Below are 27,806 nucleotides of genomic sequence, written 5' to 3'. Positions count from 1 at the left end.
TTTAGTTAGAGTATCTGCCAATCCCTATATTTCCCGATCCGATTGCTTTTTTTTCTTCCTCCCGATTCAATTCCAATCATTCCCGATAATTTTTCCCGATCATATACATTTTGGCAATGCATTAAGAAAAAAATGAATAAAACTCGGACGAATATATACATTCAACATACAGTACATAAGTACTGTATTTGTTTATTATGACAATAAATCCTCAAGATGGCATTTACATTATTAATATTCTTTCTGTGAGAGGGATCCACGGATAGAAAGACTTGTAATTCTTAAAGGACAAATGTGACTAAATATTGCCATCTAGTGTATTTGTTGAGCTTTCAGTAAATGATACTGTAGCCATGGCCAAATGCATGATGGGAAGTGGAACCATGACTGTGCGTAGCGCTACCAATTGATATATCTTCTCTGCGTTGGAAAAAAAATAGGGTGTTAAGAAAAAGATCAATTACTACCTTGCTTCACCACATTGCTTCCCACGATATTTCTAATCGTAGGGAGAGGGGTCATAAGGCTTTAGCCAATTAAATAAAAGGTCTAGCTCTAGCTAGCTCTAATAAAAGCTTGATATATATATATATATATATATATAAAAAAAAGGCATGTCCAATATTTTTTTGCCGATTCCGATATTTTGAAAATGACGTGGGGATGCCGATCGATCGGGACATCTCTACTTTCTACAACCCCCTTTTGCCAACAAAACAAGGTCGGGGGACTGAGATGGCCATGGGAGGAGCTTGATTTTGTGTCTGGTGAACCATTTCTGTGGAGATTTGGCCATATTTTAGGGTCATTGTCTTGCTGAAAGACCCAGTGACGACCCATCTTCAGCTTTCGGGCAGAGGGCAACAGATTTTGATTTAGAATGTCCTGGTATTTCAAAGCATTCATGATGTCATGCACCCTAACAAGGTTCCCAGGGCCTTTGGAAGTGAAACAGCCCCACAGCATCACTGAGCCACCCCCATACTTCACAGTGGGTATGAGGTGCTTTTCAGCGTGCGCATCTTTCGTGGCACGCCAGACCCACTTAGAGTGTTTGTTGCCAAAAAGCTCAATCTTGGTCTCACACAAAAATACACACTTTGGTCAGATTTGATGTCAAATATTTTTTTCTTTATGTGGGATTTTTCCCCCACTGAATGAATGCACTTGTATTGAAGGTATTGAAGTTTTTCTCTTTTTTTCCATTAAGGTCCCATATTATTTGAATGGAAAAAAAAATATTAGAAGCTAAAAAACACATCTTTTTCAGGGGTGCGAATAATTATGGAGGGCACTGTACTTGACCTGCGTTATTTCGACTTCTCGTCTGCCAGTTTGTCTTGTCTTTTTTTTTTTTTTTTTCACTCACTTAAACGGTACCTTATTGTACGGCACAGTATCTTATTTTTTTTACTTTGTTAATAGGACACGTTCTGTCCTCACTAAACATGAAGTTGACAGCAAAAAAGGCATGTGTTTTTTTTTTTTGGTCTAACGCTGTTATTCAAAGCACTGAGTGTATTTGTTTCCATAATAAAAAAGGCATCTTGTCAACTGTCATATTCATGGAGAAATATAAGAGCGTTGTCTAATTTCATGAGTGGGGTAATAATTTTGTTGTCAACTACTCATGATGAATCATTAGAGAATAATTTAGCACCTCTGTTTGGAATGATTTATGGCCTGTACTTGTTATTTTTTAGTGCTATTGCCGATCTGATTGACGATATCGGTCCAAATATCATGCTTACCACAGTAACTGCTAAACACACACTTGAATTCTAATGTACCACATGATTAATTTCAACACTATGAGGAGATGTGTCGTAGCAAGAAATGGTAAATGATTGATTGAATTTTATATGCTTTCAGTTTCATATTGTCATTGTATTCACAACTTACATTTTAAATGCTGTGACTTTAAAAAGCAATTTTTAATGACATTGTTTTGTTAAGTCATATTTATTGCGTTGGGGTCTTTTGACGCAATTTCCTAGGCGTCCTCGAAAAACCACTCATTTGTTGATGGGTGTCTTAAAACGTTTGAAAAAAATAGTATTATCAACATACACGTCTTTGGCAAAGACACACACAGACATGAAGGTGGGACTTATAGCACATATCCCGGAATAATTTCTTGCCTAATACAGCATGTGTAAGTGAATGCTACAATACTGAGTTTATTTCCCATAAATTGTATTGCAACACTTTGAGAATGCAACCATTTACAGAATTGTTTCTCGTCAGAAAGCAGAACCCCCCCCCCCCCCCCCCCCAACCCCCATTGGTGGAATGTGGTAACGTAGTAAAAGTACTTCGTTACTGTACTGAAGTACATTTTTACCTGAGTACAAATATGAAGTGGTACTTTTTACTTGGTAAATGGTAAATGGACAGTACTTATATAGCGCATTTATCTGCATGGTTACCATGCCCAAAGCGCTTTACATTATTACACATTTACCCATTCACGCACACATTCACACACCAATGGGGCTGCTGCCATGCAAGGCGCTGTCAACCCATTGGAGGCAAATCAGGGTTCAGTACCTTGCCCAAGGGCACGTCGACAGTGGGCCGGGAATCGAACTATTGACCCTTCGGTCCAAGAGTAACTCCAGCTACCAACTGCGCCACGGCCGCCTCATTTCACATTTTAGTGCACATATCTGTACTTTTTAGCAGGGGTGCTGGAAGTCACTCACAGCAAGGGGTGCTAAGCATCTTTTTTAGTTTTTCCCATCCAAAAACAGGCATTTTGGTCCAAATTTGTCATGCTTGCACATTTTCTCCATACACGGCATGAACAATGCCGTGTATGGAGAATGCTGTCAAAAACTCTAGGTGCATCACTGTTTGAGGGCTTGATAACCCCAGGGGTGTAGAGGGGGCAGGCACAGGATGTTTAGTTATACTGCCTTGTTGCTTAGCAGGCAGGCATAGCACTCTCAGTTGTATTGAACTGTAGCCTACATGGAAACTGTTTATATTGTGTCACATCACATTACAGTACTGCGTATGTTGTCGTGACACGCCGGTGGGGCAAGGGCGTAGGTTTGGTCTTAATATTGGTAGGGACGATATAACAGCATAACCTGCATGTACATTTTTTTGCTGGGGACGGGACATTAATAAGACCAAACATATTTGGTGAATGATGGTCAGGGCTACATTTCTCAACAATATGAACCTAATTAATTGATCGGCTAAATGATTAATGCAAAATAAATCTGTATTGACCTAACTTTCACACTGCAAATTTATAACGTCTTAATCTGATAATTTTTGTTAAATCTAGTCACATAATTTTCTCCATCTTTTTTTGAGTGTTAAAGGCTAGTTAACAGATTAATGCGTCAGATTCTTCCACTTTAAGTAAATATTACTATTTGTTTGTATTGAGCCCATACATCTAAAAGTTGGTCATTTTCCCACCTAAATCAAGAAAAAAATTCTTTCAAATAATGTTTTGTACAATATTCTTCAATTAAGAACATTTCTGAAAGAACATTTCTCAAAAACAAGTTTTTCTTTTAAGATTAAATACACAAACTTTTTGCTTAGAATAAGTCTGTTAAGCTTATTTTCAGCTAGCTTTTTGTCTTATTTCAAGAAATCTCAGTGAGTAAAATCGACTTGAAGCACTGTAACAGTATCAAAATTAGTTAAGTGTTCCCCACCTCCACAACATTGACGTCTTGTTACATTACCTACAGTGGCTGCTGCTGGCGGGAAAAAAAACTAATATCCCTCGTCTTTGAAGGGGAAGGCGGAGGCGGCATGTTGTATTTCGGTCGGGCTTTGTGTGTGTGTGTGTGTGTGTGTGTGTGTGTGGGGGGGGGGTTTCAAGTCATCAGCCAATCAAATGTGCGTTTGTGGGGAAAAAATGGACTGGCACTTTCAGCAACTGAACATAATGAAAGTACTGTAATTCACTTCATAATGGTAGGATCAATTCTATTCTGACAACGGACAGGAAGACAATCTAAATGACCTAGTGTATAACTGAAATCATTATATAATGCAAATAAGGTTGCTTAAAAGTTGGTGGGGATAATTTGAGCATCCTGAAAAGTTGGTAGTGTTATGTCCCTACCGTCCCTATGCAAACCTTCGCCCTTGCGGTGGGGGGACCCTTTAATGGTGTCTTGTTCCCGGGCCCCTGCAACTCTGTTGACAGCCCTGGTCATGACGCAGCGTGGACCTAAAGCAAAAGCAGATAAGCCCTCGGTGAGTTTTTTTTGTGTGCAGCAATTAGACATTTTTAAGTCAAAGCCAGACTGACGTTTGAATTTCATTTATTAGCACGTCCCAACATTTATGTTCACATAGAAATCGTTTGTCTCGCAGGAGGAGGATTTGAGTTTGCTCCATGACGGCGCTTTTATTGGAAGCAGGCTTGCTCATTAAAGAAAAAGCGGGTGAGAATTCTGCAAACCTGTGTTTCAACACATGGCACGGGAGGAATTCTGCTTATGCTGCAGCGCCATCTGCTGGATAAGAGAATACACAGCATGCGTGAACAGAAGGTGGTCACTGCAGTCGCCTGCAACAGAAAAGTAAAAATAAAATTTGGTGAGCATGCTAATACAGAGTTGAGTCCATTTAGATTAAAAAAAAAGGAAAATTGGAGGTCATTTGGGGTTAAGGTATTGAATCGATTTGCTAATTTACTTAAAGAGGAGAGCCTCTGGACTCGAATATTCGATAAAAAAAAAAGAAGTAATCGAATTAAATTTTGCTGCCTCGAGTATTCATTTAATTAAAGTCACATTGTAATGTTTTTGTTTTTTTAATTTTTTTAAAGTGTTTGCCTGTAGTTTTATTGATTTGGGTGGATACACTGCCCTCTGAATTCAGCTGCTCTCTGTTAAGACTAAGATAAGCTAAGTTTCTATTTGAGCTAACGTTTTTTTTAAAAATGCATTCATAATTTAGTTTAAAGGAATATTTAGCCGTGTTTTGTGGGAATATGTGTTTGAACTATTTGTAAAGAGCATTGTTAAAAAAAAAGCTGGCATTTTGTAGCATTTTAACTAGCGGACTTTTGCTATGTAAGTTAGCCAACTGTTCTTTTGTTGTACATATATCCTCATTTATTTATTTTAGGGCTGTCAGATGATTAAAATTTTTAATCGAGTTGATTACAGCTTAAAAATTAATTGATCGTAATTAATCACAATTCAAACCATCTATAAAATATACCATATTTTTCTGTAAATTACTGTTGGAATGGATAGATATGACACAAGACGGATATATACATTCAGCATACGGTACATAAGTACTGTATTTGTTTATTATAACAATAAATCAACAAGATGGCATTAACATTATTAAAATTCTCTTAAAGTGATCCATGGATAGAAAGACTTGTAGTTCTTAAAAGATAAATGTTAGTACAAGTTATAGAAATTTTATATTAAAACCCCTCTTAATGTTTTCGTTTTATTAAAATTTGGAAAATTTTCAATCAAAAAATAAACTAGTAGCTCGCCATTGTTGATGTCAATAATTACACAAGGCTCACTCATGGTACTAACCCATAAAATCAGTTGGACCCAAGCGCCACCAGAGGGCGCCAAAAACCAAAAAACAAGTAACAAAAGGACATTACACTGTACTGTCATTTTAATCTTGTTGAGCGGGGCATGTGCGAAAATATTAACGTGATTAATTTAAAAAATTAATTACCGCCCATTAACGCGATAATTTTGACAGCTCTAATTAATTTTTTATACCGTTTGAGGCTCAGGTCAGGTATTTAAATTTTTTATGTTCCTTATCCGATTACTCGAACTAACTAGTTCATCGATTAATCGACTACTAAAATAATCAATAGCCGCAGGCCTTCTCTGGACAGAAAGCAGACAATTAATATACGTATCTTTGATTGGTTTTAATTTTGACCATGCATTTTAAGAACTTACCTCCTGCCAAACACCACTCTTCTTTCTCCACAGATGTCAAATATGTTTGTGCGTCAGCACATGCCCTGCTCAAACATTTTAGACAATGCGCTTGCGAGCTGTTAACATGCTGAAAACATGATAGTCAAGCAGTCGTGGTGAAAAAATTTGCTCTGCATGCATCCACCCATACATACCGTACAACCACACCTCCATACATAAAGTACATACATACATACATACTAGGGGTGTCAAACGATTAAAATTTTTAATAGAGTTAATTACAGCTTAAAAATTAATTAATCGTAATTAATCGCAATTCAAACCATCTATAAAATATGCCATATTTTTCTGTAAATTATTGTTGGAATGGAAAGATAAGACACAAGATGGATATATACATACAACATACGGTACATAAGGACTGTATTTCTTTATTATAACAATAAATCAAAAAGATGGCATTACCATTATTAACATTCTGTAAAAGCGATCCATGGATAGAAAGACTTGTAGTTCTTAAAAGATAAATGTTAGTAGAAGTTATAGAAATTTTATATCAAAACCCCTCTTAATGTTTTCGTTTTAATAAAATTTGTAAAATTTTCAATAAAAGAATACCGTAATTTCCCGAATATAAGGCGCACCCGTGTATAATGCGCACCCCAAATTTACTTGTAAAATTTCGGGGAAATTATTGTACCCGTTTATAACGCGCACCCTAATTTTAGCACCAATAAATAGAAGAATACAAGAAAACAGAGCTCGTGTACAGATACAGAGATGTCATTTTACTGACTGGTGAAACACAGCACAAGCATAGCACATTGGTAGTTCAAAACATTACCGTAAACTGACAATATTTACGGTAATAATATGATTTGACAACTTCTCCAACTTACCAGAATCTAGGAGAAAACAAAACAGATGTGACTTTTCTTTTAAAGGCTGCTGTATAACTTGCTCGTTTCCTCATGATGAATAAATGTTTCTTCCATGGATTGATACGGTAAAACTACTGAACTATTGTTATTTGGGTTTGAGTTTCCCGAGGGACCGATATAGTTGACGGACACAGGAAGTGTGTGTCCTTACATTTGTTATCCTCCGAATTTTGGAGCTGCAATAAACGTCGACTCAAATGAGTTCAAGAAACTAAATTCTGTGCTTTATGAAGAGTGAAAAAAGCAGAATTTAACACAGACGAAATCATTCGGCCGATTAGTGTGAAGTATTACCGAAACAAAATGGTGACGTCACGTACCGTAATGGTCGGCAACGGGTCGCCGCATACGTTTCTTCAACACAACGTGGCCGTGTCAATGAAAAAAAATCGGTTTATATATATATATGTAATACATATATATTTCTGTCTCCATCCATGTACCCGTTTATAATGCGCACCATAAGTTTACAAGTTGATTTTGGGGAATAAAAGTGCGCGTTATATTCGGGAAATTACGGTAAACTAGTAGCTCGCCATTGTTGATGTCAATCATTACTTACACAATGCTCATGGGTGCTGAAGCCTATAAAATCAGTCACACCCAAGTGCCAGCAGAGCGCGGCAAAACTCCGAAAAACACATCAAGTACACCTTTCACTGTGCTCTCATTTTAATTTGTTTAAGCGGGGCATTTGAACGTTAATTGCGTCAAATATTTTAACGGGATTTAAAAAATTAATTACCGCTCGTTAACGCGATAATTTTGACAGCCCTAATACATACTCATATAAATATATAATATAAATCTATACATATCACATTTTTGCATCTTGTAAATTTTGTGTTTTCTTAGATACTTGCACTTTTACTGAAGTATTTTTTTTGCCCCGTATCTGTATTTAAGTTAAAAAAGTAATTACAGTGGTACCTCTATTTACCAACGTCTCTACCTAAAGATTTTTCAGGTTAAGACGCCATAAAAAATATTGCCTCTTGTTACAAAAGAAATTTCAGGATACAAAAGGAAAAAAATACAGTACAGGTGGTACTTAACTTTTATTCGTTTTTTTTTTTTTTTTTTTTTTACATTATGCACAACTCTTGATTTTCAGTTTATTGTGCAATAAACTAATTGTAACATGTATTTGTTACATTTTGATGCATTATAAAATACTCATTTTCTAGGGCTCGGAACAGATTAGGGCGTTTACATGGAAAACGCGTCTCCTATTACAGAAGTTACGAAACTACTTCCAGAACCAATTAATTTCGTAAGTAGAGGTACCAGTGTACCTCATCCAACACTGATGTGACCATGTAGGGAGCAAGGGGATTGAAGACAGCATGACCTCATTCTGGAAAGTGCTGAATTTCAGGTTGGTTAATTGCAGCCCCCTGCCGGGTGCTTGTTGAATAGCATATGCTTGAATACATTTTTTATATGGCACACGTGAATGAACTTTATTGAATTTATTTACAGCTATACGGGCGAGATCGTTAAATATTCATTTAGATGATGCTTGCAAGCAAAAAGCAACAGCAATTTAGACAAAGTCACTTTGCCTATATGAACATTAAATTATATCACTTTTATAATTGCCACCTTAATATATTTTCCCCACATGGTTTATTTCTTTACCTCGTACTTCTTACAGTATATCCACACACGAGAATACAGCTCTAAGGTTAATATTTAAAAGCAATACACTGGACTGTGCTGCCTATCAAGGTATGAAAGCTGTATAATAAATTTAAAAAAATACTATGAGGGCAATGACTGTGACACAAAGGTTTGAAATAAAGAATAAAAGGTCTTGGCATGAAATCTGAATTTCTAAGAAGCTGCAACGTTTGATTTAATTATGCAGGCTGACAATTAAGACGCCAGCATCAGAACTAATCTGAATATATAAACCATAAATGATCCAGAATTTCTCTTTATAAGGCAACATTTCAGTGAAACCTTCTACGCCTTTTTTCTTATCGGAAAAAATATCGAGACATAATCGTCATACCTTTGACTCCCTCAACATGGCTTGTTGACAGCGTAAACTGGTGACTTTGAAGGTCACGCTGACACATAAATGTCCAGTTTGGACAGGTTAAAGCTGGTTCCAGTTAGAGGAAGGGTCACAACAGTCGGTAGTGTATACTCAAGATTGACGTAATTGAGTACAGCCAAAACATGACTTGTTGTGCAAGTTAAATATTCTATTTCATTTTCCTTACAGATAGAAAAAGACGAGTTTCATGTGACACGAGCTGAGGTGGGTAATTTAGCGTACTCAAGTAAATGTAACTTTTTGAGAAAAATGTACTTCTAGTAGTTTTACTAAGCCATACTTTTTACTTGCGTAGATTTGTGAAGAAGAAATGCTACTCTTACTCCGCTACTTTGTTCTACATTAGTCGTAAAATTTTCCTCTTTATTATACATACAGATTTTATTTTTTGGGGCAGAGACGCCAACTGTGGCTCTACCAGTTTAACCAATGAGATTTCGCAACAATAATCACATGACTCCATTATACCAATTGGACTCGATTGGTGTTCTATGATTACACCGACCTATTGAATCACGCGGTGTCTTTAAAGCACCGTAAAAAATGAAGTAGTTGACATAGAGCGCTGGCATCAACATGACGGCATAAAATTTTGACAGCAACCTGCTGACTCCCTTCTGCCCAAACAGTAGGACATGAACAAAAATCTTTTATTTTGAAAAAACAGCAATTCACATTTTTGCCAATTTTTGGACCTTACTGTCTAAATTAGCTTCCTAATAAAGCTGCAACAACCGATTGATTAAAACGATTAATAAATTAGTTGCTAACGAATTTGATAATCGATAGTTGAAGGAATAGTTATCCATTTTGTCTTCATTGCTACTGATAACATGCTGAAAACAGCTTAAAGGGAAATTGTGAAGGTAATTGGAAGAAGTGACATTATCCGATTCATCCATTAATCGTTTATGAATATAACTAGTTGCAGCCCTAGTGGGTAGTAACACGTTACATTTAGTTTTTGAGAAAAATCAACTTCTAAGAGTAGTTTTACCACAAAATATTTTATATTTGATTTGTGAAGAAGACACATTACTCCAACTTTGCTACATTTCCTCTTTATTGTACATACCATTTTTGCCAGAGATGCCGACAGTGGCCGTCTCAGTTTCACCAATGAGCCGTTGCAACAGTAACCACTTGACTCCATTACACTAATCAGAGGTAACATTTTTCTCCACTAGAGGGCACTCATGCTCTTTGGACGGGTGATATTTCATACAATAGCATTGTTCAGGACTGAATTCCTTGATTTTTTTTGGTCATCTTTTTGGCCTAATATGGTCATGTAATAGGGTATAGTACAGTGTAATCAAATAATAATAAGAAATATAAAAGTTCATATAGATTGTTATGCTTACGAAAAAAAAAAAAAAGACATTCTAAGCAGTTGCTCACAGTGTTACTCATGACGAGGCATGTGCCAGTATGAGATTTTGATGGAATAACAACCTTAAGAAAAAATACCGCAGTTTCACGGTATCGCAATTATAGCTCTAAAATGTGTTGAGATGTATGGGTTAAAATTTTTTTGAAAAATATCAACATGAATATAATGTTAAAATAACAAAAAATTAAATAACTGAAATACTTTAAATATAACTAAACCTACAGCCACAGCTCAAGTTGCTCAATATTAGAATAAGAACCCTTGGTAAAATAGAACTGAACTTAAACAACACATGACCAAACTAATTTTATGTAAACATACCACTACTACTATTAATATTAAATATTAATGGAGAACGAGAGTGAGCGACAGAGCGCATGTGTATGACTCGTATCATTATTTACACACTATACACACACAACCTCACACCCTCTCTCAACACAGAAAGTCGCCAGAGAGAACAAACACCACAGGCTGTATTATGAAAATGTTATTTTGTACAGACGTTTACAATGGCAGAAGAGTTTACAAAAGTAGGCTAATGGTAGCGAGGAAACTAGTTAGCCGTCATGCTAACTAGCTTCGTTATTTGCCTCGTTAACAAACTTACGTTATAATATTTGTTTTACCTTTGCTAGACACACTAAACACACTGGAGTGAACTCGCGTAGCTGATGGGAAACATTTATGAAGGCGTTCACTTACCTTAAATTTTGTGTAAAGTTACGGATGATGGTAACTTAAATGTCAAATCATGTTGGAGGTGTTGCTTCCCCTGGCAACCACCCTCCACAAGCATGTCGGTTGTCCTTCCTCCCGTAAGCCAAGGCCGTCTGTTTCTTTTCGGTAGCCGAAGTACTCCCATACTAGCGACTTTGTCTTTTTATGAGGTGGGAGAAAAAGCTCAGGTGGAGTGTCATAGACAGTTACAGAACAGAGCAACAACCACTCCAAGCCACAGATTTCTCCCTGCATTTTTGGGACATAAAAAAATCGCTAATTCCGTACTACAGCGTGACTGAAAATTTTAGTGTTTTTAAAACCGTGACGTTTTCATACCACGGTAAACCTTGAAACCGGTATATGCCTACTCATGACTTGAGTATTTTTTTTCAGTGAATACTTTTTAAACTTGCACATCACAAAATTTTACTCTTACTTGAGTAATATAATTTAGATGTAACGCTCTCATACTTAACGTATTGGCCTGAATATAAGACGGCCCTGATTATTAGACAACCCCCTCTTTTTCAAGACTCAAGTTTGAAAAAAAAAAAACAAAAACTTTTTGAACACCAAATTAATTTTTATACAGAAAATACAGTACATCTGAAACAAATGACAATGTATTTGAGAGAAAAAGCAAGTAATTTTGCTTCATTCAAATCTTAATATCTGAACATTTAAATATGTAAACTAAAGTGCAATCACATTCGTAAATGAATGAATTCTGGTTTTTGAAATGTAAATAAACCTATCTACTGTGATAAAACAACAAAATTGCAATAACTGCATGAACCATCAAAATGAAGTCTAATTGTAACTGTAGTCTTGAAACTAATCTGAATAAGGAAAAACATTGCAATAAAATAATGCAAATTGGTTAAACTTGAGAGTAGCTGAGATGTGTCATGACACAACATCACTTCAATGATATCTGGCGCCATCTAGCATCGTAAATGGGTATAATGTCTAGACCGCAAATATAAGACGACCCCCACTTTTTCAGTCTTATTCAATGCAAAAAACACCGTCTTATATTCAGGCCAATAGGGTACTTGAGTAAAATGTTTGGCTACTTTACTCACCTCTGATGGTTGGTCACTAGAACATTCTCAAGTGGTGACTGCAAAAGGTTGTTTTCTATATACAACATAGCCTGCAATTGGCTGGTGACGAGGTCAGAGTGGGATAGGCTCCAGCACCCTCGTGAAGAGGTACGGATAATGAGTATATCTGGACCCCACAAATGTGAATTTCCCAGGTAGGGTCTGTGTGTGCGTGCACTCCTACACACATGGAGGTTGTGTCAACTGTAATTTGGTGTTTCGCCTCGCTGAATCTTGCTCACACCAAGTTCTATTTCATTGCTGCTTTACTGGTTTAACGCAAGCTGACAGGACACCTGCTTGCAGATGCATGTGTAAAAATGGATTACAAGAAATAACACCTGGTGTATGTACTTAGTTATGTGTGTGTGTGGCTTGGGTGGGAAAAAAATGGAAATCTCTTGGAGAGACACCCTTGTTTCTTTTCCAAAACGCCAGCTGAGCCCTCATCCCCCAGCGAGTGATTCACCGCAAGTTGCACTTGTTGGCAATGTTTCATTCGAAAATAAACAAGCATTAAACAACATTTTCTACTTGTCATTTCATTCAAATAAAGAAACATTGTAAGATAATCTTTATTTACTAACCACAACAAATACCAAACTCCAGTTGAAACAATTGAACATTTAACGCGATAGAAATGTGAAAGACGGCAACAAATAAACCGTTAAAATGATTTAAATGATCAAAAAGGAAATATTTGCAATTTTTTTTTTCCTGATCATGAGTGCTGCGACGAATCTTTGTAAGTAGCGTGCTGATATGTTTGAAATATTGAAGCCTCATTCCAAAAAAATGAATAGAAGACAACAACCGCAACCCAAATCATGGAATGTCAACATATTTTTGCAATGATCCCACTTTTTGCCTGCATTTTTGTTTTTGCGACAGGGCTTTTTGGCTTGTTGGATTTAGACCCTGGTTATGTTAAAGCTTGAATGAAAGCACAAAAAAACCCTGCAAGCTTCCCTGCTGCTTTTGATGTAAGGTAAAACACGCGAGGGATTTGGCTTATTAGCTGCTGAAATAGAAGAAACATAAAACAGTATGGTGCAGGATGTTAACAGGCACTGCTGGATTATTTCAGAAGCAGGTCGAGTGTGCGCATCACATAACATTACAGTGACGAGGGGGATGCGAAAGCGTAATAGTTAACAGTGTTAAGATTCGCTAAGTTACAGTATTGAAAACCCTTGATCGCCAAACTAAGGTGGAGAGACAGCGAGAACAAAAAGTGGTATTTTTTTCTATAGCAAAATGGCTATTGCCATTTTTTTTTTGGTATGTGCCAAAATGTATGTGGTAAAATGACATTTGGTATACGGCATGTGGACTTTTTTGGGGGTAGGTGGTAAAATGGATTTTGGTATGCCATTTTTTTGGTATGTAGCATTTTTTTTGGTATGCGGCAACACTGATTTTGGCATATGGCATTTTTTGGGTATGTGGCAAAATGGATTATGGCATTTTTGTTAACCCCAAAAATATGCCACATACCAAATCCGTTTTGCCACACCCCCCCACACCCCCAAAAATGCCACATAGCAAAAAAAAAAAAAAAAAAAAAAAAAAAAAAAAAATGCCACATACCATATATGCCATACACCAAAATACATTTTGCCACATACCAAAAAAATGCCACACCAAGTTCCATTTTGCCACATACCAAAAAAATGGCACATACCAAATAAAAATGCCATATACCAAATTCCATTTTGCCACATACCAAAAAATTCCCATGTAGCAAAATCCATTTTGCCACATACCAAATGCAATATAGTAAAATCCAATTTTGCCACAGGCCAAAAGCCATTTTGACATATACCAAATATCACTTTTTGTTTTTGGCCCTGCTGGAGAGACAGCGAGAACGAAAAGTGGTATTTGTTAAAGGGCAAAATGACTTGGCATATGGGATTATTTGGGGTATGTGGCAAAATGGATTTTGCTATGACATTTTTTGGTGTGTAGCATTATTTTTATGTTATTTATTTTTTTGGTATGTGGCAAAATGGCTCTTGGTATGTGGCTTTTTTTTGGTATCTGGCAAAATGGATTTTGGTATATGGAATTTTTTGTTCGAAAAAAAAAAAGCCAATATATACATATTATATAATTTTATGGCATTTTTTTTGTATAAAAATGCCATATACCAAATAAAAATGCTATATACCAAAATCCATTTTGCCACATACCAAAAAAAAAAAAAAAAAAAATTACCACACGCCAAAAGCCATTTTGCCATAAACCAAATACCACTATTTGTTCTTGGCCCTACTGGAGAGACAACGAGAATGAAAAGAGGTATTTGGTAAAGGGCAAAATGAATTTTGGCATATGGCATTTTTTGGGCTAGGTGGAAAAATGGATTTTGGTATGTGGGTTTTTTTGGTATGTGGCAAAACGGCTTTTGATATGTGGAATTTTTTGGTATGTGGCAAAATGGATTTTGGTATATGGCATTTTTTGGTATAAAAAAACGCCATATACCACATAAAAATGCAACATAACAAAATCAATTATGCCACATAACAAAAAAAAAAAAAAAAAAAAAAAATGCCACATACCAAATCAAAATGTCCCATGCCAAAAGCCATTCTTACATACACCAAATACCACTTTCTGTTCTGGGTCCTGCTGTTAGATTGAGCAGCCAACTAAGCATTTGATGTTTTATTTTAGGAAGCTGAAAAATAATGCAGCTCAAAGGATACTAGCCCTAATTAGGACCCGACCAATTAGTTGGTGTACTGTCAGAGTGATTATTAGTGTTAAAGATGAACCTGTGTATGAAAATATATCTATATTTGTTTCAAAATGAAAATGTTTTATTTGATTTTCTATTATATTAAAAACAGATAACCTCGATAATTTGCTGTCAGGTTTTTTTTTTTCTTTTTTTTTTAAACCCCATCAAATATGTACAAGAGCTTCCTTCTTGGTTGATTCAGTGGCCATTATTAAGTGAATATCCTGATGTGATTGCTCTGACTTATATGTGTGATTGGTTATCCGCTAATTCTTAATCATAAGATAGACATCTATAACAGCTTAAGACAAAAAACAAAAAATGCACCAATATCAGTGCAGCACCGATGCAGGGCAGGTATAGAGTTGGGGGTAAGCAATGGCCATACTGGTATTAGGCATCTGTTGGAGATGAATTCCATATCATACAACATTAATCAAAAAACCCAAAAACGACTGGTCGATCATAGGACATCTACGCCTAGCGGGAAATCGTGTTCAATTGGGAAGGCCGACTGGTGGAGTTAGTGTGGCCAGAGCGTCGCTAGCTCACTTGCGGGGCTGATGGATGTGCTGGTTGATGTGCTGAGAGGGGGGCAGCTTGGGGATGCCGGGCTGGGGCTTCTGGTGCGCCACCTGGGCAGCAGCTGGGGTGAAGTCCTTATCGCCCTGAACACAGGCAGCCAAAAGGATGTCAACAGATGAGCATTTGTGTCATCGTGATCAGCCTAGCCCTAACGTTCAAGGGTGATTAACCCTATACATTGAGCATTTTTTTTAAATTAGGGGTTGATTTTTCTAGGAGTATTTATAAACTAAACAAAAAACAGCTCAAACATGCCTTGTAGTCTATATTTTTATTTCTAAATCATCAAAGGTTTGTCACAAACTTTTCCCCAAATTTTTTACATTTTTTGAAACTGTTATAATCAGTTAAAGTTGAAGATTTTCAAATGCTAAATAAGGAAAATGACACACATTGCTTGTTTACTGATAAACTAGAAATACCAGTAAGATTTTGACAACTGATAAGTACATGTAGTCCCCGGTTTACGAATGAGTTCCGCTCCTACGCTGACAACTTTACCCAAATTTCCGCGCAAGTCGGAATGAACCCTGTAAGTACCCCTTAAACTAAAAATAACTACCCAAAAACATGTATTATACGTCATATTAATAAAATAAAAAATAAGATATTTCTTCCCTCTCAACATCGATCACACCATTAGTCTTCTTACAACGGAAATTTGACATTTGTCTCCGTTAAACTATGAACACACATTTAGAAAATATAAATCATGACAGAGCGTATAATAATGCTAAAAAGTAAATCAATAGAGACTTATTTGCTTACAAAAACATACCTCAATGGCTGCACAATAATACAGAGGGAAATAAGGTCCAGATCTTAGGCAATTAAACAAGGAAAACGGCAGCTATTAGTGGCACAGGTCCAGCGGTGTAAATGCACGCTGCTCAATAAGTTAGCGGGCTAATAGCGAGCCAAGAGGGGGCATTGCCGAGCCTGCGCCGTTTACCCTTTCTCTGCCTTCTTGTATTGTTAACTGCTGTTCAACACCACTTCCCAACGTGAAAGCAATGCTAAAAAATAATAGCAAGTAGCGCTGGTGTGACGTCAAACAAGTCCGAGTGCAACAAAGGAAAGCGAACCGTACGTATAGTATAATGAATTACCAGATATGCATAGCAATCAATCATTTAGGTGTAATAAATAAAATGAAAAGATAAATAAAATACTGTACTGACTATCAATGCTGAGAGGTGGTGGCCAAAAAACTAATGGGTCTAAATAAATAAATAAATAAAGTTAGGGGAAAAAAACCCCACTGGAGAAGGAGTTGTAAAGTCGAAATCACGGAAGTCGGGTACGTCGTAACCCGGGGACTAACTGTATTATTAAGCAAATGAGCACGGTGTAATTTACATTCCAAAAGTAGCACTTTTAGACAACAGTTTGTAAACAATAGACATTGTCAATGAAACAAAACTTCATCTACTACATCTGGGAGGGGCCTGTTCATGTCTTTGGCTCTACTTCTCGCCCTGGCCCTGTGTGGATTTTTGGCCCTGGCAGTGGGTCGATCTGAAAAGTGAAAAAAAAAAAAAAAAATTCTATTGTTTTACGAATAACCATTTTCACAATGTATTTTTAAATTCGCACATGAGTATCATATAAAACTAAAATACAATAATGTAATCTCATAGTCTATGAATGAATCTTTAGCTTAATGTATTTTAGCAGCTTACAAACAGAAAAAAACCTGTCATTGTTTACATGAGCAATAATACAAGATGTTATTGATTCAGCAGTGAGGGTCGCTTTGTTCAAGGTGGGTCTGGAGGGTTCAAATCTTATCAAATTTAACTGGGTCTTTGATATATTCATGATAAATGGCAATGTTTTATTATCCCATTACCTTCTTTGATGGGTTCAATGCCATTGTTGACCAACTCCTCTTCCTCCGAATCCATGTCCCCCCTTTCTGGAGACTCATCAGACTCGGCATTATTTACTGATAGTACTCGCCTCCTACGGACTGGATGGTCTTCTCTTGGTGTTACACACCTTCCTCTATCCCTGCCTTGTCGTTGTGATGGCATACAGTATTACGAATATAATTTTGATCAAAATGGATATAAAACTTCTCGTGAAAACTCATTTAGTTACAATGCGCCAGTGCTGCCATCTGGTTTTGAATGAAAACGCTACTATTTGTCTATACACTGGCCAAAAATGACGTCTTTATGACGAGTGCAACACCCACAGAAAGGGTTAAAGTCAATGAGCCTAGAGTAAAACTTGCCATATTTGCCCCTTTTCGATTTTTTGCAACCCCCCCCCCCCCCCCCCCCCCAGGTCATTGAATAACTGTACATATCAGGGCAAATCAACCCCACTAAACACAACATGTTGTTTAATCGTTTTAAAGATTAAGATGAAAAATACTGAAAGCTAGTTATTGCGGAAAAACGAGGAAACAGGCGATGAATTCTTGCTTAGATTGAGTGGGGGGAGTGGACTGGACTTGACACAAACTGAGATTACAGCTACACTTTGCCAGTTCTACAAAAAAATGTGTCATTTTAATTTAAAAAAATGAAAAACATCACAGTCAGAAGTGGATTTACTTCTCTTTTAATTGGTTTGATTTCACTCGCTAATCTTCTCTACTCCAATTTTCTTCCTTCGTTATCTTTTCCACCCACAAAAAAAAAAAAAAAAAAAAAAAAAAAAAAAACGCGCTAGGAAAATGTAATTTATCTGAAATATACAATACATGAGTTTATCAGTTGCGTTTATAATGAAGTTATACAGTATGTTTATTTTTATCAACAGCCAATTTCACATTAAACTGGATGGAATGATGCCTATGACCTTAAATTGCCCTTTATTCCCTCCTGAAGCTAAGAGCCACCGTCTTCTACTGATCCTGAGCTTTTAGTGTGTGTGTGTGTGACAAATAATGCGCTCTCTCTGCAGTACAATGAATAGGTGGTTTGGGGGAAACAGGTTTACATAATGTACTGTAGAGGAGGATGTGTTTTCCTCTTTTTAGTGTATTAAATGAAATATGTGAGACTGCATACCTGCACACAAATCTTTAACCTTGAATCTATGTTGCTGTAACTTTGCAAATAGCAATATTGGATCATTTTTAATTGGGTATTTGACAGTGGGTTCATAAGATAGTCATAACACAGTCATAATTATGACATGACATTGTCAGGAGCATTAACGAATGCTTATGACAGATGTCTTGAAGTGTAATCCGGCAAATTATGTCACTACAGTGATTCGTCGCTACTTTGTGCTTCAAATATTGTGCTCTCAGTCCATCGCGGATTTTTTTTTTTAAATAAAAAAACAAACAAACAGTATTTTACAGAGTTGTCCAAATCCGATCACGTAAGCCTCTGGCCATGTCTACACGTAGCAGGGTACTTAGGGAAAAAGGCTTTTTTCTATGATTTTTTTATTATCCACATGCACACGCACATTTAAACGAGGGTTCTTAAAGGGATCCTTTATTTTTAAGACAAGTATATCTTAAAAGATAAATTTTAGTATGAGTTATAATTGATTAATTTGATATTACAACCCCTCTTAATTTTTTTTGTTTTAATAAAGTTTGTAAAATTATTTTAAGTGATAGGTCGCCATTCTTGTTACGTCGCAGTGCGTGACGTCACTGATTCCGTTGCTGAAATTCCAGCGCATCACTCGTTAGCTTTCCCAACATGTCGTCAGTTCTACCCTTCCTATTTGAACCAGATCTGAAAAGTGAAGAGCAGGACAGTACTGTCGGTCGTTCACAAGACGAGCTTCAGGGAAAAATGAGTGCAGCAAATACCTGATAAGACAAAAGTTGGGCAAAACTGGTGATTCGAGAGAGTCCTGTTGGGAACTCCGGTTGGGAGCGAGAGTGTATGCTGTCCGGTTTTATTAGCAGATATTCAAGGTAAGCATATTGCATTTTCAAGCTTATCCCAATATAATTATGTAGATTGTTAGCATCCAGAGCTGTCGTGTACAAGCCAAAGAGCACACCTTGTGTAATCCAAGTCTTGTAATGTGTGGTAGCTAGGATACGTGTATAAAAGTACCAAAAAGGGGAGAAGCTTCCACTTATGCACATTTATTGACAAAAAATATTATTTCCACCTTGACCACTCTTCACTCGGGAGCTCAGCAGTACGCAAACACGCGTTCCCTGACGAACTCCAACATTGTTGTAAGGTCCACGTCAGAGTCACTGTCGTCACTGTAGCGTGCCATAGTGCTTTAATTATTTAGTATGATTTGGGGAAAACTCCCACGAAGAATAGTCAACAAAAAAGAAAGCAATACTAATCCAAATCCGCGTTTTTTACTCACTCGAAGATCCAGGAATTAGACCGATCCCATGGCAATATCGCAGCCGCGATAAGGCCGTCGATTCCACTAAATAGACTGATCCGAAAAGCCGCTGTGGGACCGACGAATAAAAAAATGGACAGATCCAAAACCATTATTGCAAACGCGATGGGACCGTCGGATACAGAAAATAAACGGATCCCTTACTTGACTGAGGATCCAGGAAAAATGTTCAGGCGCCAGTTGTAACGCGTGGTAGGTAGGATACGCGCGTACAGGGACCAAAAGGGGGAGAAGCTTCCACGTATGCACATTTATTCACTAAAAATAATAATTCCACCTTGACCACTCACTTCACTCCCCTTGTTTCCATTTGACTGGAAATTGCATCCAAAAGCAGCACATCGTGGCATTTTACTTCGCGAGTTTAGGCAGCAATAAGCAATTGTTGAACACGCTACACATTTGGAACGATACCAATTACGTCATCACTTCGAGCCCGCAAACCATGGCGCCAACTAATGGTCAAAATATTGCCATTGATTTAACATTCTATGTGTTTCTAATAACATATTTTTGTACAAGAGAACAATTGTGGTTTATTAGAGCCTACATGTATTTAAGTTAGAGGATCACTTTAAAACCTCCCTCCGAAGTGAAGATGTGCGAATTCTACGTTTGTGGCGCCATCATGTGGACACTGATAACCGAAGCTTTATCTCTGGAAACGTCACTGACCGCGACAAACTTTGTCCCTACGTCACACATAGGGTTGGGCGATATGCACTGTTGTTAATAATGGCGTTAGAATATAACGGCGTTACTAACGGCGTTATTTTCTTCAGTAGTGAGAAATCTAATTAATTACTTTTCTCATTTTGGCAACGCCGTTACCGTTACTGAGGCGGAGGAGGCGTCCATTATTATGCGTTACGATGTTGGTTGACTGCCGCGAGAAAAGTCTGGAAAAAGACGGACTCACAGAGACAAGAGACAAGAGCAGGAGTGGGGATGAGGCAAGGGAGTGTGATGCCGTTGCAAACGCGATGCTACTATGCTAGGTGGCTCCAATAATACCTGACTGTAGCCGATAGCCTACAAACTATGCCCACATGATGCTTCGGTAGATATCACATATATACAGAAGTAGATGCAAATGACAGACACGGCGGCATTAGCAACATATACAATAAAGAACTAGATGCATTAGTAAACAGCCACCATCTTAAAGCATCTTAAGCGTCTTTGAGCATTGGTAAAAGCGATCTAAAAATAAAATGTATTATTATTATTAATATTATTCTCATTTATTTTTATTTATTTTATTTATTTATTTTCCCTTCAGGCATGACAAATCCGAACAAACATACAACATTTATATGTGTTTACAATTAATTCAACCTGTTTTCATTTGGAGTAAATTAAGTGATTTTTTTTGCTTCAATTTATTTACAAACTCTTGCAGTGCTTCATATTGAGGACACCAGCGAAGGATTTGGTACTATGGACAAATTTTTTTCGCGCAATGTTATGAATGTACTTAAAATTGAATGAATGCAGTTGGCTGTGGAAGCTTTTTTTTTCTACAAATGTGCTGGTGGGCCAAACCAGCATAAGCCCTGCAATGGCCTTAGACCAGACATGTCCAGAGTGCGGCCCGGGGGCCAAATGCGGCCCGTGGTCAAATTTCATCCGGCCCCCAGCCTCTGTCATAAGATGAATAACGTCTGGCCCACACACAGACTTAATAAATTGGTCAGCAGTACTGCTACCAGCATATGAAGTAGCTTACACATTAAATGCTGATCCTCATTTACCCACTAAAAGGCAGCAGCCCTTCAAGCAACATTACCCCATGTGACCCTTGACTTCCAATTTTCTAAAATGGCAACAATCAACAACAACAACAAAAAAAAGTTGACTGCAACGGCCGACGCTCCAAGGATAGGTGGAAAATGGACTATTTCGTTACTAAAATACGCAACAACTGTGTCTGCCTCCTTTGCAAAGAAACAGTCGCTGTTTTTAAAGAGTTTAATGTGAGGCGATATTACCAAACAAGACACGCTGACATGCACGACAAGATTACAGGGAAGATATGCTGCGAGAAATTGAAGAAACTTGAAGCTAGTTTAATTTCACAGCAGCAGTATTTCGCAAGATCCCGAGAATCGAAAGAGAACGCCACAAAGGCTAGTTGCAAGATTGTTGAAATTATTAATTAAAAAATAATAATGAAGCAAGTGTGACACACAGAATGGCTTGCTAAAATTTGCTTAAATATATTGTTCTACGTAAAGTACGTCAGCCAAGGTCGGCCCCCCACATTTTTACCACACCAAATCTGGCCCCCTTTGCAAAAAGTTTGGACACCCCTGCCTTAGACGAACTGTAACCCTGTCTGTGCAAGCATGAAACATAAATATTAGGGCTGTCAAACGATTAAAATTTTTAATCCGAGTTAATTATAGCTTCAAAATTAATTAATCGTAATTCAAACCATCTATAAAATATGCCATATTTTTCTGTAAATTATTGTTGGAATGGAAAGATAAGACACAAGACGGATATATACATTCAACATATGGTTCATACAGTGGGGAGAGCAAGTATTTGATACACTGCCAATGGGAAAACCCATTGGCAGTGTGTCAAATACTTGTTCTCCCCACTGTAAGTACTGTATTTGTTTATTATAACAATAAATCAACAAGATGGCATTAACATGATTAACATTCTCTTAAAGCGATCCATGGATAGAAAGACTTGTAGTTCTTAAAAGATAAATGTAAGTACAAGTTATAGAAATTTTATATTAAATCCAAGTGGATAACACTTAAATAACAAGTGGACATTACACTGTACTGTCATTTTAGTCTGTTTGAGCGGGACATGTGCGCTAATTGCGTCAAATATTTTAATGTGATTAATTAAAAAAATTAATTACCGCCCGTTAATGCGATAATCTTGACAGCCCTGATAAATATATTTTTTTCCCATTTACAACCCAACCCCCCCATTCTGATCCTCTGAAAATTGAAAATTTCCGATCACAAGATCGAATCGGGACATCCCTAATTATTATGAAACATTACATTAACGCTCCATTGAAGTTAAATGTCTGAACATGTTTAAGTGTGTGTGGGTTACCTTGGTAATCACTCCAGACACTATCACCGGGGCCTTGGGTGGACTGAAAATAAACAAGGGAAAAGACAAGTTAATTGCAAACAAAACACATTGCAGACAAAACACCGTATACTCGGCTGTAGCATTTTGACAATATATCGAAAAGGTGATAGATTGCGATAGTTTGTAGCCAAAAGGTTATCGATATGCTCCCACCGAGAATCAGTATATCGTTTTAAAAAGGTGTCACTGTTTAAAAAAATAAATAAATAAAAAAGAAAAGAAAAAGGAACCAACAGTTTACTACCAAAATCTTCCATTAGAATAGTGTCTAATAGGTGCCGGTATGAGATTCTGACTTAAGCCAAAACATCACGGTTTCACGGTATTGCAATTACAGCTCTAAAATGAGTTACTTTGAGATATCAGGGTTAAAAAAAAAACAACATTTTTTTTCCTACTTAACTGGATTTTACTTTTCAAAACATATTTGCAAATTGGTACATAAATTTAATGTTAAGTAAAAAAAAAAAAAAAAAAAAAATCTAAATAAAATAAATGCAGTCCTTTGGCGAGCCTAAACCCACAGCCACAGCTCAACATTATTACCATCAGAACAAAAAAAATTGAATTATTTTCCATGAAAAGCACGTGTGTATGACTCGTGTCAAGTTTATATGATACACGGATTCTCTTTCTTAACACAGACAGTTGGTATAGAGAAAAAACACGCTTTACCACCGCTAGACACGCTAAACACACTGGAGTTGACTCTCGTAGCTGGTAGGATACGTTCATGACAGTGTTTAGTAACCTTTCATTTTGTATAAATGCGAAATCATATTGGAGGCATTGCCACCCTCCGCAAACATGTTTTACCCAACCGGTGGGGTAGGGTTGAGCCTCGCAGCTGCAAGCAAGGAATTTCTCCCTGCATTTGTGGGACATAAAAATAGCTAATACCGTATGGGCGGTATGACGGAAAACATTTGCGGTTTTTTAACCTTGATGTTTTCATACCCCGGTATATACCTCATTATACATTGAAACCGATAATCGGCACGTCTAGTGTCTACGTTAGCCCACTGGCGGCCATTGTCGTCGCTAGTCATCCAATTCATTCTGACTATATTGGACAGCTAACGCCGTCAATGGCACTGAAATCACATCACAGCCAGTCTTGTGGGCATTTAAAGATCATTTTAGGGAATTTAGGGAGTCCGGATTTTAAGTCACTTCAGTCAAATTGTTTAGACACTTCCTTTTCAGTAACTCAGAATCAACTTAAGTGACCTCAAAAACAACGAAAAAAGAAACGGAAGTGAAAATCAACAGAAAAAAATGATGTGAAATGTCCTAGAGAAAACTCATTGCCTGGCATTGGCTACCACTGACGGCCATAGACGTCCAATCCGTTGGAAGTGGGAGGGATGGCAGCGAATGAACGAATGCCACCCTCCCACTTCCAACGTCTACTAGTGATAAAAAATGTCTGTTTTATTAGATGTTTTGTAGAATATCCTATAATGATTTGGTGAGCTTTCTATCGCAAATTATATCATATGGTCGCCACCCCTACTGGGCAGTGTTTATACCACAAGCTTTATGCATGTAAGTGTGTAATCTAATGATCTGAACAAACGGTGGTATAAGAGCATTATGGTTTATTCAAAGTGGCGCTACATTTACCCAGATGAATATCATCACCTCTACAGAGACCAATACAAAGCTCTTAAGTTGTCTGAACACACCACCCACTTACAATATGTACCCTCTTCAGCATTACTCAGACACGCATGCAAATGTACACTAGATAGAGCCATCAGGGGCTGAAATAGCACCAATTCATCCTAGCAAAGTGTGGGGCTAGAAGGCAGAAAATGCTGCACTATACGGGCAACAAAGAAAATGGCGGGTTGGAGAGAAAAAAAGCAGGTCATAGTACATGGAGGAAAAACGATATTGCCTAAGATCAGATTGAACTGTGATACAGTGTGCAAGATTAGGTAACTGATTTTGCTCTGGCGCACCATTACTCATGTCACGGTCAACTTAAAAATGCACCAATGTATTAGGGCCGCAGGTATCAATTATTTTAGTAGTCGATTAATCGATGAACTAGTTAGTTCGAATAATCGAATTATCGGATAAGGAACATAAAATATAAAATACCTGAGCTGAGCCTCAAACGGTATTAAAAAATATAATAAATGAGGATCTAAGTACAGCAAAAGAACAATTGGCTAACTTACATAGCAAAAGTCCGCTAGCTTAAATGCTATAAAATGCTAAGGTGTTTTTTTTTTACAGCGCTCTTAACAAAGGGTTCAAACACATATTCCCACATAAAACGTCTGAATATACCTATACACTAAATTACGATTGCATTAAAAAAACATTAGCTCAAACAAAAACTTAGCTTATGTTGGTCTTAACAGGGAGCAACTGGATTCAGCCATGTGAAATGAGTTATATCACATTCACTGTTGCCACTAAAAGGGCAGTGTATCCACCCAAATCAATAAAACTAAAAGCAAACACTTTAAAAACAAACCATTACAACGCAACTTACGAACGAATATTCAAAGCGGCAAAATTCAATTTAAATCTTTTTTCTACTCGAGTTAATCGAGTAATCCTTCAATAACTGCAATATATATTTAGTTTTCAACAATGACATCTGACTATAGAATAAATTTAAAAGATTATAATGTACAGTAAAGGTTTGTCAAAAGTATCGATACTGAAATGTTTTATACCTATACGATATTTGATTGCAATTTTTTGTATTTGCATGACCACAGGTCACCACAAATTTGTTGTCAAATTTGATTTGGCACTACTTTTGATAGTAATGGAGTATAATTTAGAGGTCAGCGAAACATTCACTTATTTCTGACATCGACCAATTAAGAAAAAACTATAAACTGATAAAAAGGATTTTGATCAGGCATCTATGTGGGCAACTTAGCTGCCGCTAACTGAGGGTAGGACCAGGGAAGGACCCTGCAACAGTCTGAAGGCAGGCTGCTACAGGAAGCTGCCTATTTTGTAAATATTGTAAGATTATTTTTTTATCTTGCATGAGAGAATTATGGAATGTTGATTTAGCCTTTTAAGGTGTTTGCTAAATGAGCCTTACATTCGAAATGTAACTCGCAGCGTTAGCGTACCATTCGCGTTAGCTTTAGCATGGCAAGCATTCTCTTAAACTCTAACTTGTTTACATCTCGTCGTAACTTCCCGGTGGGTTTAATTATTTGAAAATAATGTAATGTGTATAGTAATAAAAAGAAGTACTCCGTTTGTTCCTTTGGTAGCACTAGACTGAATTAACCCTATAATCATCATTTAAAGTTTGAAGCTGCTGAAGCATTTTTAAAAAATTGCATTTCATAATCTACATGTTTAGAAGAAAGCTATATCGGCCTCAAATATCGGCAATTTTTTTTTTTTTAGATACCTATATCGGCATTTGAAAATCTCATATTGGTAGACCTCTAGTATGATTTAGCATTTTCCTTTTTAACACATCAGCTGCTATTGACGGCACTTGACTTCCAATCCATTTGAAATGGGAGGAATTGCAGCAGATGAATAAATGTTCTTACACTTCCACCCTCCCATTTCAAATGGCTTTGGACATCTACTAGTGATAAACTTATCTGAAAAGTTTTCAAGTACGGTAGTTCTTAAAAGCCACATGATCTATCGTCTATCACTGTCAATGAAAGAGTTCATAGAGAGAAAGAAATAACAATTTGAGCATCAATAGTGAGTAGAAAATTTTAGTATCGTGACAACAGTAGTCCAGTACCTGTGGACAACAATCTGCAATTTTGGCATTTTAGCAAGAACTATATTGATGTGCTTTTGTGCCGGATGTAGCTCCCGGGCCTTGAGTTTAGTGCTGCAATGATTTATTGATTTACTTGAGTAATTCGACTGGAAAAAAAACTTTGAATCAAATTTTGCTACTTCGAGTATTCGTTTAATAAATGTTTTGTTTTGAAAATGTTTGCGTTGAGTTTTATTGATTTGGGTTGATACACTGCCTTTTAGTGGCAACATTTTACATGGTTGAATACAGCTGCTCCTTGTTAAAACCAACATAAGGGAAGTTTTTGTTTGAGCTAATATGTTTTTTTATGCATTCATAATTTAGTTCAGTGGTACATTTAGCCGTTGTTTGTGGGAATATGTGTTTGAACAAATTGTTAAGAACATTGTCAAAAAAAGTTAGCATTTTACAGCATTTAAGATAGCGGATATTTTATTTTTATACCGTTTGAGGCTAAGCTCAGGTATTTTATTTTTGAACGAAAGTGCAATACGGCATAGTTTGAAGAAACACTGAAATTTTATTTTATATTTCCATTTAATTTTCTTTTGAAAGTGCAAACTTAGCAAGCCTTTATTTAACATCTCCTAAAATGTATACTGCAACACATTAAATATTCCTAATCTGATGACTCCATTATTCGATCGACTACTAAAATAATCGATAGCTGCAGCCCTACACCTGTGCTGGAGAACCTCAAAACCAGATTGAGGCCAAGGTCACACTCTTTCCCAGCGTGATCACATTATATTTCTCGAGTTGGGCCGCATTGCTCAACATGCGGCGGGCCTAAGGGTGGCAAGAGGGCAAAGAAGGACATACGGAACCAAACACCTTCATAACAATAATAATAGATTGTCGGAGGAGAAGAAATGAGGACGGAGGTGGGTGAGCGTAGACAAAAAGAAAGGGATGGAGGCAAAGGAAAAGACGAAGGAAGCAAGTCCACGCCTCGACCTTGAGGTGACAAACGAGCGCCGTCGACTAATTTTACAGCGTCGTCGCCAGACGGTTACGGAGACCACCTTCAAAACTCACCTCCAAGACTTCAGCATATACCAATTGTTATTAA

General features: G+C 37.0%; 1 protein-coding gene across 1 annotated transcript in view; it reads right to left on the bottom strand.

Annotated features, from left to right (window-relative positions):
* Positions 1–13,698: 13,698 nt before the first annotated feature.
* The window catches only part of dap (death-associated protein), a 31,698-nt gene continuing 17,590 nt past the window's right edge, over positions 13,699–27,806 (bottom strand). Inside the window, exons 3-4 of the mRNA XM_057823766.1 lie at positions 22,915–22,957; positions 13,699–15,557 (exon numbers count right to left, since the gene is read on the bottom strand). Coding sequence (XP_057679749.1) covers positions 15,438–15,557; positions 22,915–22,957 — 163 coding nt within the window. The 3' untranslated portion in view covers positions 13,699–15,437. The remainder of the gene's footprint in view (positions 15,558–22,914; positions 22,958–27,806) is intronic.

The sequence above is a fragment of the Corythoichthys intestinalis genome, chromosome 20 (genome assembly GCF_030265065.1).
Source record: "Corythoichthys intestinalis isolate RoL2023-P3 chromosome 20, ASM3026506v1, whole genome shotgun sequence".
Classification (NCBI taxonomy): Eukaryota; Metazoa; Chordata; class Actinopteri; order Syngnathiformes; family Syngnathidae; genus Corythoichthys; species Corythoichthys intestinalis.
This window is presented reverse-complemented; position numbering and strand designations above follow the sequence as displayed.